This window comes from Macrobrachium rosenbergii, chromosome 7 (assembly GCF_040412425.1).
Source record: "Macrobrachium rosenbergii isolate ZJJX-2024 chromosome 7, ASM4041242v1, whole genome shotgun sequence".
Taxonomy (NCBI): domain Eukaryota; kingdom Metazoa; phylum Arthropoda; class Malacostraca; order Decapoda; family Palaemonidae; genus Macrobrachium; species Macrobrachium rosenbergii.
In genome coordinates, this window is record NC_089747.1 from 20092501 (window position 1) to 20110000 (window position 17500).

The window sequence follows — 17500 nt, forward strand, 5'->3', positions numbered from 1 at the left end:
CAAGATAAAAAAACCTCAATTTTTTTTATAGGTGCTGACATAATATAGTTGATCAAGCAAGTGTTTCAGCGCTAGAATTTCCTTGACTCCGATTTCACATTTTTTTTTTTTTTTTTTTTAGAGATCCTCTTCGTCCTTCCAAATTTGAAGTTCATGTTGTGGATTCCATCAGATCTGTTTTATCTGACTTTTTAATGCTAGCTAGAGACTCGTGCTTATTCAGTTTCTGGGAATCTCCATTTAGTAGTTACCTTCACAGAACTAAGACTTTCTAATGAAATATATCCTACCTACGAGTGAATCGGATTTTGCTAGGTGTTCTAAAATAGGTTTCCGTACGTGGAACGCCTGGTTTTGCTAGCCAAAATCATAAATGGTTTGCCCTTTAGAACCCTTTAAGTGCCTTTTTGGTAGGGCGTTTTAAGTTTCTCACCAGCGGTTTTGGTAATTTGTCGCTTAGGACTATGGTGGTTTTGGACCTTAGGAATGCTCGAGGTTGCCACTTATTTTGGAGCGAAGCTCTCTCAAGTCGCCTTTTGAGAAATAATTATTGCCCTTTGATTATCTTGTCTCCTCTCTCTCTCTCTCTCTCTCTCTCTCTCTCTCTCTCTCTCTCTCTCTCTCTCTCTTATTTCAAGAACTGGGTTTTGAGAAAATGTATATGCAACTGATTTGATTTTTTCTCTCTCCTCGCATTTGCGCTTTTTATTTCTCATTTTGACTTTATATGGTGCAAGCATAATCATACGGAAAATTTCTATCTTTTCATTTCAGTTCAAATTTGATTTGCACTACCAGAAGGAAATAACTCGAGTGCTATGCACTTTCCATGTTTCATATTAGCGTTTTGTAACTGTGATTTTAACGAGTTCTTGCTTTATTTTGGTTTTACCCTAAAACGAATCTGATACAATAGATGACATTTTTAATGAAGTAATGACAGATGAACTACAGATTCTTCACAGTGGGATTTATATAAAACTGCTGTAATTAAACCCAATCTTTCTCCTATCCCTCTTTTTTTCTTTCTTCTAGCCTGGGCTAGAAAAATGGCATTTGGCAAGCCTTGTCATTGGTCTCTGAGCCAGAGGACAATCTATACTATTATTTTCTTTAACAGTTTCTGTTTGCCAGCCATAAGCCCTGTTACAGGAATACATTAATTTTCCATCGCACCAATGACCTAGTCATCATTGTAGCGAAAATCAGTGTTGGTTTTACTCCATCGTTATATGATTTGTTCCGTTGTTATATGATTTGTTTATGTCAATATCATTTATGAAATTGGGAACAGTCAAACAAAATGCTACCAAACGCGTGTTTAGTAGTGTTACAATAAATAGTGGAATATTTATTTTACAGCGTACTCGTATTTTTCGTATCAGTTGGGATTTTTTTGTTCATCATTTTTCATACCTTTGTTAACATAACACTTTCAGTTAATATTTTGTATTTTTTTTTATTTCTGGTACATACAAGGATAATGCACTTTGTATACGAAAATATTCAGGAGTATTGAAAGGATAACAGTATGACTCCTTTTTCTTCAAGTTTCTAAGCGTCAGTAAAAGTTGTATTTGCATCATGTAATGGAACTGAGATACTTATTTGTTTTCTGTTTTTCTTGTACTATTTTGTGAATTTTTCTTGCATTTTTTTCTTTTTGTGATATTGTTACGAGAATATAATAACCTTATAAGTTTATATTTACAATGATCTCAAGAACATTGTTGTATGTAGGTTTTTAATTTTATATGTACTCTATGGCTATATATATAATATATAATGTGTATGTATAAATTTATATGACATACAGTAGAGACAAACTTAGAGCCAAAATTAAACATATGTAAATGAAGGGAAATAAAACATCATATATTCTGTATAAATACAGACAAATAGTTTTAATTTAGAAATCTCAAAAGACATACAGATTGATATGAATATCTTATGTACAATAATATTAAACTTAATTTAAATCTTACAATGCAAAACGTCCTTGCGGAGGGTTGGGGGTCATAGGTAGCCATACATTCACCACCATTTGAAAGTAGGGAGACAGGGAGAATAGGTTTTGGGAGGGAGGGAGGGAGGGCGGAGGAGGGTGATGAAGCTTATACAGTATTTCGCACTCTGGGTGAGGAATTTATTTATCTGTGGGGGTGGGGTGGGGGGCGGGCGGTTGTTGGAGGGAAGGGAGAGAGAAATGGGTTCTCTACCTATCTTGTGACTGTAGTTATAAGTAGGTAAGGGCGTAAAATGCTCAATAGATAAATGCCATACTGACCCTTATTGATGACACAGAAGAAGAAACTTTGTCAATTGGCACAACGGATCCTTTATTTATTTTCTTTCATTATATTCCCTATGGACCTTAAAAAGATGCAGAGTCACTCCCCCCTAAGAGACATAGAAGGGGTGATGGAGGGGGGAGGGAGACCGGAGTGGCCACAATGGCGAATGCCGATCTTGCACAGAAATTCACTTTTTTTTTATTTTTAATTTTCATTCTCACTTTTTTTCTTTCTTAATTTACTCCAAGGTTCATTTTCATAGCAATTCCTCCAGCCAGTATGACTTAACACTTTACACAACAGGATCTCTCGTTCGAACAAGTCTGAACGGATAATAATATTATTATTATTATTATTTATATATTTACAAGATGGAGATTTTCCTTCCAATGTTCGCTGGGAACATGAACAGGTCGTCGTCGTCGTCGTCATTGAAGCTGTTCTTGAAGGTCGTGAACAGATCGTGGCGTGCAGGCAAAAAAACGTCACGCTTTCACCTGTTTTGGCTTTCTTTTCTTTGAATCAAGGGATATACAATATGGCTCCGCTTTTTTTAAAAACTCATTTTACTTCTCGACCAGACGAGGGAGAAAATGAATAATTATGGTAAAAGTAACAATCACGCGATAATGTCAACAGGAAATAGAGTATAATAATCATAATAATAAAAGTCTATAGTTGGTGGGCGTGGGGGTGGTTGGGCGGGCAAGGGAGATGCTACCTATTGAATAATGATAAGAACTTTGAGATGAACATCACAAGACGCGGGAGATCACCGCATCCAGGCGTGATCCCCGTAGGGTCAAGATCAACAACTGCACAGCGCGCGTGCGCACGCGAACAAACACTGGGAGATCCTTCGATAATGATTACAATGTGCTTTCAACGCTTCATGTTTGAAACCTCCGACAACTATTCAATAAAGACCATCTTTTCACGTTCCGTGAATAGAAAAAGCGCTCTTATTGACACACATCTAAGGCTTTGTTTATAGTTGAACACACATTTTTTTCATTCACTATTTTAGCATACGAGGTTTTTTATTTTTTTGGAATTATACTGGAATGAAACATTGTCTACGAGGAGACTACTACAGTAGAGGTTTCTAGCAAAAAACAAATATCTTCACTTCATCTAATTTTAACACAACTCAGAAGTATAGTGTCGACAGACAGACAGACAGCAGGATCACCTTTCGAGGACTTCTTCCTTTTCTCTGCATTATTATTATTTTTATTAATTAATAGCATTTGGACTTTCCTTAGAATTTCTGTGTCAGAAACGACAGCCACGCGACGAATGTATATTATATCTGGGAGGGTGATGATGCAAACGACCTAACAAATTAACAAACAAAGAAACAAACGAAGGAAGGCACGAAAACCACACAATCAATGAATTACAAACATATCAGTAATGAATTACAAACAATATTGTTATCGGCATATGTAATCCTTAACAAAGACTGCGAGAAATAACAGTACTTGGATAGTAATTATCATTAATAATAAACCTGATACTTGACAAGCTATTATTCATTAATAGCCTGAACTCTATTTACAAAGTTCCCTTAATATTTAGAGAGGTGAATAATAAAAACACGATAGAATCTAATTCATAATTGAAAATTTCTTCGTCTATGCCAGGCTACTAAAGTCTTTTTTTCTTAGAAAAAACATAGAATTAAGACAAAAGACAGAAGAGAGAGAGAGAGAGAGAGAGAGAGAGAGAGAGAGAGAGAGAGAGAGAGAGAGAGAGAGAGAGAGAAACTCTCGAGTCTTTTCCATATTAGTTGATAAAAACCGGTAAAGTTCAAATTCGCATGTAACCTTGATGACAAATGAACTCTACGAGATTTATATTACATCGTCAACGAAATTTATCGGTCACTTTATTTTTACGAATAAAAAGGGACCAAGTATTTCTTTTCACAATCGCTGGTTGATGGATGTTCTTAATCTGTTTATCATGGATGAATATCGTGGATGAAATGCGGTCCAGTCAAAGAGAGCCAACAACTTGAGGGGAGAAAGTCGATGATGGAAAGGCGAAAGTGAGCGATTGATTGCCGTTTTTAAGTTCAGAATTAAAACTTGATATTGTCATCCGTTCTTTTGCTGTTGGAAATGAACTGACTTGACCTCTTTCAAAATAATACATCTATCTTTCTTGGATTCGTCGAGTTGACGACTAGCGTGTAAGAGGATTTTTCCATCGTAGTCGATTTTCGATGCAACCAGGCTCTGGACTCATCGTCCATGAACTGTATTCGTTTATTTTAATTACAGTTATCGTCCCAAAGACTGTCACCCGTAAATAGATGTTCACAATTTCGCTCAACTGATGCAACTTGCTGCCGGTTGCAAAATGCAACAACCATCTTGTTGAATCTTGCGACGAGCCTTACCTGCAGGCGCTCTAAAGATTCGACCTTGTCCGATCTCCTTGCACACAAACACATATTACACAAGCCCGGGAGTGAGCATAAAGGGATTAATTGCATCCATCTTCACCAACGCAGAATTATTATGCTTGCTTCCTGGCACTGGGTCGGGATGGGATGGGGAAGGGATCTCGGTAGGACAGTTCCCTTTCATGTGCGTCCGTTTTCCACAGGAAGAATATTAGAATGTGAATATTGTTTCTCACTCACATACTGGCATCGCTTTAATGACGTTATGTTTTAACTTATTAATCCCTCTTTTTTAAATCAATATCTTATATTAAACCAATGGAAAAATCTAATTTTGATATGAAACTTAACTCTTAACATTAGTAAAAGATTATCACTATAATGACACTTCACCGGTTGGACATTATCTGGACACCGTGTTTTTGGTTTTAAGCTCGAGTTCGTATTCGTAACTCCAACTCCAGTCTGAGTTTTCCATCGTTCTGTTATAAAAGCCTGCATTTGTGCGCGCATCTCAGAGATAGAATGATCGCCCGTATACACAAAGGCAGAGCGTGGATTTGTCTCGATTGCATCCTTTCAGCACCTTTCATGGATCGAGAATGTGACACAAATCTCCCCATTTGACAGTCTATCTCCTAAGTGGGCAGATATACTTGTCAAATGTATTACCTAACAACACGTTTAATGCAAGGATAAGTAACAAACAAAGAAAATGCAATGAATAATATGCATCAGAGGAAACATGAAATTTTTTAAATGTAAAAAAAAAAAAAAAATGATGTGGCGTCTGTCATTATCTTCGTTGAAAGAAAAAAACAGACAGTCACTCTGACGTCGTCTTTACACGTTCTTTACTATAACTATCCACCGGTTCCATTCCCTGCTTACGACAAACACACACTGGTGAAAAGAAAGCCGCCCTTCGTAAATAACAACCTAATAAATAGAGATTTTTATTCGTCCTACTTTTAACACAAAACATAGGAGAACTGTCCTGTATTCTGGCATTATTTAAATTATAACAATATGAGATAACAACGCATAAATGTATTTTCCAAATCGTTAACAAGAATTTATAACAAAAAGACGTGCATGTAGCGCTCCGAGTAAAATCCCCCCACGAGATCTTCAGTTACGTTCATTACTGATACAACGTTTGTTGAAGGTTCTTAAATCAGTCTGCCTCATTGGGTAAACCACGAGAGAGAGAGAGAGAGAGAGAGAGAGAGAGAGAGAGAGAGAGAGAGAGAGAGGAGGGGGGGGGGAAAGGGAAGGGGAGCGGTGCTGAGAAATCCATCTAACGTCTCATTATGACACAGGGATGGATAGAGAGATGCCGTCAATCACCATATCTCCCATTTCCACCACAAATGGAAAACATAAATCACTTAACGTAGGCTTGATTCCGCATCCATAAATATGGGATGGAGGCAGCCAAGCAAATTGGAATCCTTTCTCAGCCGACCTTATCTATGCGACGGGCTTCATCAAGGACGGGTGACCCCCATAAGAGACGGGGAGGGGGCGATATTCTATCTGCTTTTTAATAGGCAAAAATTCCTCAAAATTTTCCAAAGATTTTCAGGGTTTTCTTGCAGCTTTGCTGATGCGCAAAGGGATACTCAGGTTGGTTTGCATGACTATGAATACGATACTCTGATAAGTGGCATTTTTCTCTACGGCATAAAATCGAAAGTTCTTTGTTTGCCGACGGGAAGAAATTTTAATTTCGTTACTTTCTCGAAAACTGCGAATTCAGTCATAATCAAATATCTGTTGATTAACTATGCAGTTACGTGATTTTTACACAAAATTTTGTTTTCGTTTTCTAATTATATGATAAGTTCACATCCGTTAGATGTGCAGGGATAAAAACGTAATACTGTATACTTGAATTCGGATAGATACCAGATATCAATCGAAGGCAAACAAAACCAATGTATTCATTTAATACACATATTATTTTTATGTGACCCAAATAGCATACTGCGATGACCTTTGATTCTTTTATGCCGTTTCTTCTTTGTATCGAATTCCATCCATTGAACCTTTTGTCTAATCTCTTACTTCCTGGAAGGATGGACGAAAGGAGAGAGAGAAAAGAATAGAAACCATTGGGATTATTGAAAGAATGCCTTTCTTCCATACCTGTAGTTCAAAGAAAGTTAACCACATAATTAATGTGAAGGTAATAACTCTCTTCCCGTCGTGATTTATCCCTCATATGGACAGGTGTAAACTAAGGGATTTTATTGAACTTCAACAGACGTAACTTCATAAACGAGATTTCTTTCACTAGTATATTGAGGAGGGGGATTAAATTTTCTTCATCATTTAATTTCCATTGCATTACCCAGCCGTTCAGAATCCATTTTAACCCGTAATATTATTGTCTGGTAACTCGTGAATAGTCACCGGAACAACTGTACAATTACCCGACACAATGGTTAGGGATGTGTTTGGACAAATCATTTTCATGTAAAGAATAAATTCTGAAATGTCATTCTCCCACCATGTTTGAGAGCCCGTCCTCCCGTCCTTTGCGAGAGAGAGAGAGAGAGAGAGAGAGAGAGAGAGAGAGAGAGAGAGAGAGAGAGAGAGAGAGAGAGAGAGAGAGAGAAAGGTGGGGGGTGGCGTAGGTTTCCCATTACAAGAAATTGTTAAATACTAAACATTAATCGCTTACGTTTACCGTTCATGGAGACAGGTGGCTTTGTTGCAGCTCCTTTTTCCAAAATCCTTTTGCAGCCTAGGGATCAAAATGTCATAGCTCCGAGTAAAGAAGAACCTACAGAGACTGAAGTTTTAACGAAAGAAATGAGTACATAAATTTACAAGCCCGAACATTTTTTCATCTGTAAGACTCATTTTTGGCACTAACATTAAACAGTGAAAGGGAGGAATACAATCCTGAGGAAAAATGAGAGGGGGGAAAAATGACGTCCATTTAGAATGGTCTCTCCTTGTATTTAATTCCACCAGAATGAAATTGGATATTTGTAATGCGCAGTTACATTATCATTATTCTCCAGAGTAAATCGGCATCGTCTTTGAAAGTACGTTCGAAGTAATTGCAAGTTGTCACAGTTTTAATGACTGAACTTATAACTTAATGAATACTTGGTTGATGATTGTCATCAGCGACTTCGTACCAGGGGGCGTTCCCGAGACCTTTTGCTTAGGCAAGATGGGTAATCAACCGCAGTATCAGTAGTACACATCTTTATGGAAGTAAATTTTCTTAACATAATAGAAAAAGAATATGTATAAAAAAGTTACATACCACCAAAATATAGCACAGTTCTCCACGTCTTTAATCTTCACCGCCATCTTCATTCCATTCTTAAAATCCAATAATCAACAACACAAGCACTTTTTTTGTTTTGTAATTGTTTGTCTTAACCCCTCTCCCTTTTCTTTGCAGAACGCTGCATAATTCACTTCTAATGCCCCTTTACTATTTCCTTCGACTTGGATCACCTGGGCATTCCCCGGGCACTAATTAAAGTGTCTTTTTCCCATACACAAGCCAATTACAGCCGTTGGCTCCCTGGGCCTGCAGAGGCATAGAGCCTAATGTGAAACTTTGTAATTCGTTAATTGCGTATCCGTTTACCTCCTACGACTTCTTCTTATCAACAAAGCAAACACATTCTTTTTCTTTCTTGCTCTGAATGACTTGCATAGGGTTGAGAACGGGGTTTGCACGAGAGTGGCCCGCGAATGACCATTTTCACTCCGAAACGAGTTATGCGATATTATTTCTTATAGCTTTTTCTCGTTGTGTTCCAATGCACGTCAAGGGAGTTTCGGGAGATCATAAAAAACTTGAGATGACCAAGATGCTCTTATCCATGGACTAGATGGACATGTCAAATGCGAATATCTGAATAATGAAAAAGTGAAATTAGTTGAGAAAATAAAAGACTAGAACTAACAGTCTCAAGTATGCTTGCTGGGCTTACCAGTAACCTAGCCACAGTTTTGAATTTGCATTTTAAACATTCTTTAAGGTTACTTACTAGTCTCACTTGGGGAAAGAGGGGTATACTATTTGGTTCTAATCTGTACTATTTGGTCAATGAAGGGATCACCGGAATATCATCAATGTTATGTCACAGGGTTGTTATAAGCTCGACCATTTCACTGGTTCGAACACTCGACTTCTTAGACAACCACCTTACACTAGTGGGTCTTGCTTGTTCTCTGCCCATGGAACACTGCACAGAGGCCAAAGGATCAACCTCTGTCAACACTGGCAATAAGCAGAGAACAGTTCAACATTATGGCATTCTAAATACCTGAAGTCACCTATCCTAAGGGGAGCTTGATCAAAAAACTTGGGAAATACAGTATATACAAAACTTTAGACAAGTTAACAAGTAAAACACACGAACATTTCATAATAAAATAACAGAGGTTGACATTTTGTAGGACTTATGACTTGAAAGTCTAATTGTGATTTTATAGGCCCACAATGTGCCTAAGAGATTCCACCGAGAGGCCCTCTGGTGACACAATGCCTCTATTATCATCATCATCCAACTTAGCGAAGCTCATTACTTGCTGACAGGACGAAACATTTGGTATAATGCACGAACAACAATACGCTAAGATTAACGGGATAAACTCTGGAATCCAAAAGCGTCATTTTAGGCGAGTGCTAGCATCACGCCTCCTCTTCTTCCTTCACATCACTTTCTTCATTTACAGTTTCCCTGCTAGGCGTTGGAACCTCTTGCAATGCAGATGACTCATCGTCATCTTGCAAGGTACTGACAGGTTCAGGTTTTACACTATCTGGGTGTGAGGAGGATGGCTGAGAGGAGGCTGGCTGTTGATCATCATCTCCATCATCCTCATCATCCTCTTCTTTGACTGAATGTGCACGAGCTTCATCCACTGGAGTGGGTTCAATACGTACCGTTTCTTGTTGTTCATCCAACCTATAGTCATCTGTTTGCATGACACATACCCCATTTATAATCATTTCACGATCTTTACCACATTCACCCGATGCCCATGATGGATTAACCCACTGAGGAGCTGCAGGCTTTCTTCGGGAAGATCTTGCTACAGGAGAAGGGGCCCCTCGTCCATCCCTATCATCACCTTCACCTTCAGAGCGGCCACCTCCACTTGGACTCATGGCACCTGACATATTGGAATCTTCATCAAGTGATCCATCATCATAATCATTATCACCTTTCATGGACAAGTCGAGCCCGGCAACACTTAAGTCTCTTTCAATGTGTTGTCCACCCAGACCTGGTGTCCCTAAAGGTGGAAAGTGCGGAAAAAGCCCTGGGTGCAAACCAGGACCAAGACCAGGAAGTGTGGGTGGGAGTCCTTTTTCCTTTCTTAGCTCCAGCAACCTCTGAGAGAGTAACAAGCGGAACTGGAGAGGGTCGAAAGACTGACCCTGAGACTGGCTAGGTGACTGTGAAGGATCACGAGAAGGGGAGGTGCCATCGCCAGGACTTCCTGGGTATTGTTTGAGTCGCATACGATGATTATGGAACCAGTTTGTGATTGTGCGAGTTGACAGCTGTAATTCCTGTGCCAGGAATTCAATGGTAGCCAAATTAGGATATGGGTCCAAAGCAAATGCCAATCTTAGTGCCTCTTTTTGTTCTTCTGAGAAAAGTACACGTTGTTTCTTTGATGAACCGCCAGGTGAAGGGGCCTGAAACACATCTTGTGAATCCTGTGAGACATCAGCAGAAGGGTCAAGAGCTCGCCGTCGCTTGTTAGCTTCTCGTCGCTCATTTTTAAGCATCTGGAGTTTTTCTAGATTTCTTGGATCATTCAGCCATAGCTGCATACGGATGAATGGTTCTCTGCCTTTGATACTGAGCATGTGCCAAGGCTTTGGTTTACTTAACAGCTCAGATACTGAGCCCTGTGATAATCCTAGAACTGCTTCACCAAACAGCTGAAAAAAAAATAAATGTCAGTTAATTGTATATCGTTGTAACTGTCATAATATCTTTACAAATTCTGAAAAAGATATTGCATTTTCTAACTTTGTAAAATATGCAAAGTCTCACCTTTTGGCCTATATTGTTGGCTAAGAGGGCCTCCTTGATCTTTGTTGTGATAACCTGGGTGTCCAAGTCCTGGGTAAGGGCAGCCATTTCATAGACTGATGGCGCCACAGGTCCTGGTGCACGGACTCCTCCAAGGGTAGTCTTGGGTTAAAAATAAAAGAGGAAGCTGATTATTGCTACTGAGTAACATTCAAGTATTCAAAGGGTGATTTATTTAACACGATTAAACCCCAGTTTGAAAATGGTCTTCAAATGCAACAGATATTATAATGCAACCTAATGAAAACCCGTGGTGCCCCATCACTTTAAACATACTAAAACAATTAATCTTGGCTCAAAAGCCCATTAACAAAGAGCATTAATACAGAAAATACCAGAGGAAGGCAAGTAATGTCGTACCTTCCTCAGTGGGTCTAAGATCGGCATCCTGGTGTCGAAGGAGACCGGGTGTGAAGGAAGAGGGAGGCTGCCTAAAGACGGCGGGATCCCCACCGGAGGAAGTGGGGACTCCATGCTCTTAGGGATGTCTGCCGGAAGCTTCAGAAGGGGCTTGCTCGTACCCTCTGTAGGGGAAAGACGAAAAACCCAAAGGAAATTCGTTAAGAGGTTGGACTAAAATTTTTTCGAGTATTGTGTTTTGGCATGCAGGTGGAGGTGTGTATGTGTGCGAGTGTGTGGGTGTATCTGAAAACAGGACGAATATCATTTTAGTTTATCTGTGTGAATGTACACCTTTTAGGCTAAAGTTTCTTTCTAGTTTCCAATTAATATTCACATCACATGATGAGAGTTAAATATTAGCATTTTGTTAGTTTTTTTTTTTTGCCTTCATGACAAAATATTCAATATGAAATCTTTAAGAATGGATGCAATGATGAGGCAATAACTTGCTTTCAGGATTAAATAATAATATTCTTAAGCTTTCCAAGCGGAATATGCTTGTTTAATTCATGTGATCTTCATCAAATGATTTTAAAAAAAGGACAGGATATCCTGTGCCTTAAAACAGTGACACTTTGTATATATATATATATATAATAAGGCTTACTTGTATATGATGGAAAAGTAGTTGAGCCAGAAGTGGACAACCCCCCAGGGAATTGTGCCCCAGGGGGAGCGGATGGCCCCCCGGGGAGTGGACACCCACCGACTAAATACACTAAAAACGAGAAGTAAATGGAAACGGGTTACTAAAATATAAAATGTTGAGTTTGGATACAATAAAAAAGACATCAAAAGCAGGATCATCATTATTATGATTAGTTTCTATGCTTCTAAGAACATATAATATATGTTTATATAAATATGTGGATTTATGAATGTGCTGGTTAGTACGATGGCTTGATTTCCAGAGTGATTGAAAATAGTTATGCTGAAACATTAATAATAACCATATATGGCAAATGAAGAGGAAAAATACGTGAAATAAACCAGGACTTTAGAGGAACAAAAGTTGTCCACTGCTGGCTCGCGTTAAGTAACATAGTCAGAGACCCTTACCGTCAACAGATTCTAAATGAATGTGATTCTTTTTTTTTTTTTTTTCTTAATAGCTCTTTCAGTAAGACGTAATTACTTGATTTGTCTAAAACAATTGAGGTTTTATTTTTTTTTTGTGTGTGTGTGAATGCTATTCCATCACCAAGTTAACGCAGTAAGGGTCCGGCTTTTTTGAATCTATGATTACCGAAGCATGCAACGCGGATAAAAATGCAACGGAATATTGAAACTTTTCAAAAAAGAAGCGGAAACAAAGACAAAGCACTGCTACTAGTTTAGCGTTATTTTCCTTGTACAAAATTGCTATACATGCCGATAAAGCACAACCAAGTTTTCAAAGGAATTTGCTAAAGGATGTAGTGAAGAAGAATGACTCGTGATTAAATTAAAGGAATGGGTTACATACATAATACCATGCACATTCACTTAGGATGAAAAGATACTACGCCATTAACTAACACACATCACACTTAGGTATACACGATAAAGGCACGATCACCCACTTTACTGTACAATAATGGTGCTATGCAAGAAATACTAAACCACACACACACACACAGACATTCACAGAATACTAAACAACACACATTCACGCCATACAGTTCAAGGTACCATGAAATATATAAAATGATTTTTTTATCACTTACGAGGGGGAGCCGTATATCCTCCGGTGCGCATAAGTTTTTCGGGGGCGATCTTGTACTGCGATGCCACCAGCTTGTGCACGGCATTATCGTCTTCCAGAAACATTTTCATTCGAATAAACGGTTCCCGGCCCTGTGGCGGAAGAGAGAAGGGGAGATATGGAAAGGAACCGCTGGCTGAATTAAAAACATTATGATGGAGCCCCCTAGCATATGGGTTGCATCAGCTTGCCACGCTATTACACACACACACACTTACACACACACATACAAACATAAAAATTGTATGTATTTTATATATAAATAAATGAATATATATATATGTGTGTGTGTGTGTGTGAGGGATCCTTTGTATGTATGTATGGTTTATACCTTAATGCAAACACTGCTGCATTTATATACATTATTCGTTAATGTAGCTCCAGTTATTTTTCAATAGTATAATGGGAAAACTGAATAAAAACAATTATGTTTAATGAAAACTTAAAAAGTGCTTTTCAGTGTTACACGTAATATAGTGGTGTGTAAAACAAGCCGCTTAATATCATGAGTTGAATAATGAATTTTATTCATTTTCCCTTCACGTATTATGATTTATGAAAATGTTGTAACGTCGTTACTATTTTCACATTTCACTCCTGGTAGTATTAAATAATACATATTACGTAATCGTGATTTTTCATGACAAAGTGGTTTGGGAAAAAGTTACTGTTCGCTGTCCACCCAAGTTGGACACACAAGAAACGAGAGAGAGAGAGAGAGAGAGAGAGAGAGAGAGAGAGAGAGAGAGAGAGAGAGAGAGAGAGAAATTATACCTTTTGTGTCAACATATGCCATGGTTTGGGTCGAGCAAGGAGGTCCGAGACAGAGCCCTGAGACAGGCCTAGGACCGATTCGCCAAACAACCTTTGGGAGATACTGTACTGACTGAGTTGCTCTTTAACCTGAAAAGAAAGAAGGAAAACATTAACATGCTTAGTTACGCATATACATATGTGTAGTTAACGCACATGTTAAATGGATCCTAAATTCTCAGCAGGTAGTGTACTTTGCTAAATAGCGAACAGGCTGTTAAGTCTGAACGACTGTGAAATGTCTGTAAACTTTATACATGAACAATGGGATAACCAAATTCTTTGTTGCAAGGAAAAAAAGGGGCAATCTGGCTCGGATCCATTAACACCACCGCATATGAAATAAACCAAGAGATTCTGCACTAAATGAAGCCGAAGCCGCTATGGAAAATGAAAATTAAATATTTGATATTTTTACACCATTTTTCAACACTACGCCACGTCACTCTTGCATTCCCGTCAGCATAACCAGTAGTAATACAGCTATACAAAAAGTATAAATGGAGCTTATTTAAATTGCATTCGCTTAGATTAAATTACATAAAACATTTTGACCTATTTCAACCGAGGGCGTCCAACTGAAAGCAAGCGGAAAAAATGAATGGTAAATATTGTAAAGCAATGCATTAGATAAAGATATGTGAGTACGCAATGACTTCCGGTTGAATAAAAGTAATATTAATTCAAAACTTTTAGCACACCGTTCAACCAGTTTGCCATACAGAAAGAAAAAAAAATCTGTAAAAAACTTAAACTTCTTCCGTTAAAATATTCTGATATTTGCAGCAACATTACTTATCAAAAGTGTGCATTAAACGAAGAAAATAATAATAAAAAAAAGTCATTAAACCATTTATTAATAAATCCCGTGAGCAAACTTCAAATTACTTCTGCTGGCGAGTCATTATGAACCCTGAAATAGGTCTACCCTTTGCACACATCAAAAGAAAGTCGTACCTGCTAATAGTTGCGGCAGCTGATTTATGCCGAGAGAGAGAGAGAGAGAGAGAGAGAGAGAGAGAGAGAGAGAGAGAGAGAGAGAGAGAGAGAGAGAGAGAGAGTCTGAATTTTCGTAAAGTAGTTCTCATTCAAATTAACGGTCCCTTGCTAGGCTTTATCGTAAATAACTGACTAGGCCAAGACATGGGGAATTAAGAGTCAAAAGTGACACTACCAGAAGAGGAAGAACGAGGGAAACCATAAGAAATATGAAAAGGAAAAAAAATGCAGGAAGAGCAGGACTATTAAAACATGGGAAGTCAACACTCATGAGTCATAGCTTATCACGGTTGGCTGAAGATGGAATATTAAAGCTACCGATATATATTACCTGGCCGTAAAAACATCATGCCACTTTTAAAATTACAATTTTTTCACGTTTCTAAAAAAAAACTTTTTAAGATTAACATCTATTGAGGACGCTGAGATATAAGCAAGTTTAATAGACTCGAGGACTTTCCAATTTGCCAATTGGTGTTAATTTCGGTGCAAGTCGTGTCAAAACCGATATAAATCAACAGTGAATTTCTATTCTCCGTAGATTATTTAGGCAGACATCAATCATATAAATTTTTTTCATTTTGGTAGATGAGATAAAAATTTCAGACTCATTACATTAATAAAAAGCCAGCCGTCGAAGACTCGAGAAAACTTTATTTTTTTTTGTAAATAAAAACGAAAAAAATGACAGACAAACAGACAGACAGACACGGTAAAATCCGTACCTCCAGCGAGAGCAACACCTCGGAGGAAGCAAGTTCCTTGGAAGGTTCATAAAGGGCTAATGGCCCATCCCATGTCGAAACTCCCCAGCCCTCACTCGCATCAAGGAATGTTCATAAAACTCTAAAATAAAACTGGGATTGGCCCTGAAACCCCCTTCTCCCCCACCCCCTCCCCTCAACTACGCTCACCAAATCCCTGGGCCCTCCCACATTTCGACCTATGATACCCTTCCTCCCGAGCCCTCCTTTCTTTTAAATTCATTTTGCCGCTATTCGTCGGCTACTTCAAGATTTTTCATTTCTGTCTATTTCGTAGTTTTTGTCTAATTTTCAATAGCAGCTGTTTGTCGCTCTGCCACTAGGTTTGCCCATTTCCGAGGGCGTGCCACTGAAATTTATTTCTGATGCCAAGGTGAGGTTAATTCGTTGTTTTCACTATTCTCGAGAGAGCCTTGTTGATTTGATGTGGTTACTCCAAATTACCTCGAACTATTTCTGCATTCAAAGCTTTATTGTGATGTGGCAGCCTTTTACGTTACGATGCAATAGCTATTTAATTTTACGGTTGCGACAAGGGAGGCTTCTGATTCACTACCACTGTCTATTAGCATTTAATTATATTCTTTGATCCAGTTGTTCTTTACAATCTAATACTATTATCTTATCAAACTGATCGAGTAAATTAGGAGAGGTCGAAGGCTGATTTTCTTCGGTCTTACAATCCGAGGGCTACAGGTTTCAGTTACAGTCTGATTGACTTTTACCACTGATCAATCGTAATTTTACATCAAGGCCGCGCGTGTCGTAGGGACATATAAAGCGGAAGAGGGTTGGTGGGGTCTTCGGCGTGTTCTTGTGTGGCGTCGGGGCATATTCAGTGGACCCCCCTTGGGGTGCTTCGTCAAAGTAAAGAGGACGTATGCCACCATAAAATTTGTCAAGCTGTAATATGACTTGAGATTTAATTACATACGGCTCATAATTCCTTCTCAGCTGTCATTGGCGTCTGATCGTACATCCGGTAAGTATGCATGGCATCTCCTGTGACGGGGCCCCGACGCCCTAAGCATCAGCGCGAACGCCCACGCGATCATGGCCCTTACGACGGCCCGAAGTAAAGGTCGCGTTTCCGTTCGTTATGATCTCCATTATCCACGCTTCGCGTCGTTTATGGTGCTCGCTGGTATTTGTATCTCTCGTGATTGATTCTAAATACATTTGCCTAATGTTCGTTTTAAAAACGTCGTCGTGATAACCCACAGGAATATATATGGCGAGGGGGCTGTGCCTCATGATGAATACAGGTATTTTAATTTTCTCCACTCCCCCAAAAAGGTAGGGGGACAGACGTGAGTCACTCAGCAATCAATAATATCGTCTTGACACATTATATTTCAGAGGTATTAGATCCATTCTGATGATGTCTGCGAAGTTAAATTATGTGATATCAGTCATATTAATAATCCCAAGCACTTCGGATGAATATACACTGGAGTAAGGCTATCTGATTACTGTATGCGTGTGATCGGGAATAGCTTTTCATGATCGCAATTATTTCTGTGTTTTTTTCATTTACATTTATTGATAATTGCGTGTTTTTTTCATTTACATTTATTGCAACGCTATGAAGAATCATCAGGTAGTGGGTTAAGGATTTTTTATTGTAAAACTTCAAGTACAATTCATCCTGTCTTTAAAAATGTCCGTGCTAATTTTTCCCATTCATTAGAAAAAGCTATACTGGCAGTCTTCTTCTCTCTCGTTTACTGCTGACTTATTGTTCCAGTGACACCACAGAGAAGGTAACCGCCCCCCCCCACCCCAAACACACACAGAACAGACTCCCTCCCTCTCACCCACCCCCTCCTTAACACACGTTACCAATGCATGGTTAATCACCGGTTCTCGATCTCTTTCCCCCAAAACCCTGTGTGTGTGTGTGTGTGTGTGACTCGGGTCCCTATTCCGTCTCCTTCCTGAGAAACAAAAACTCTCTCTGTTAATGAGAGAGAGAGAGA

General features: G+C 38.8%; 1 protein-coding gene and 1 long non-coding RNA gene across 36 annotated transcripts in view; one reads left to right on the plus strand and one right to left on the minus strand.

Annotated features, from left to right (window-relative positions):
* The window catches only part of LOC136840224 (uncharacterized), a 90146-nt gene that overhangs the window by 57522 nt on the left and 15124 nt on the right, over window positions 1-17500 (plus strand). The gene's annotated exons all lie outside the window — the stretch shown is intronic.
* The window catches only part of LOC136840220 (homeobox protein cut-like), a 518427-nt gene continuing 508844 nt past the window's right edge, over window positions 7918-17500 (minus strand). For 28 of the 35 annotated variants that reach the window (XM_067106785.1, XM_067106793.1, XM_067106808.1 and 25 more), the window contains 6 exons: window positions 13720-13848; window positions 12908-13037; window positions 11809-11919; window positions 11160-11323; window positions 10761-10901; window positions 7918-10645 (listed from right to left, as the gene is read on the minus strand). In XM_067106785.1, the coding sequence (XP_066962886.1) occupies window positions 9380-10645; window positions 10761-10901; window positions 11160-11323; window positions 11809-11919; window positions 12908-13037; window positions 13720-13848 (1941 nt within the window). In that variant the 3' untranslated portion in view covers window positions 7918-9379. The remainder of the gene's footprint in view (window positions 10646-10760; window positions 10902-11159; window positions 11324-11808; window positions 11920-12907; window positions 13038-13719; window positions 13849-17500) is intronic. The other 7 variants (XM_067106801.1, XM_067106800.1, XM_067106804.1 and 4 more) reach the window with 2 other exon arrangements.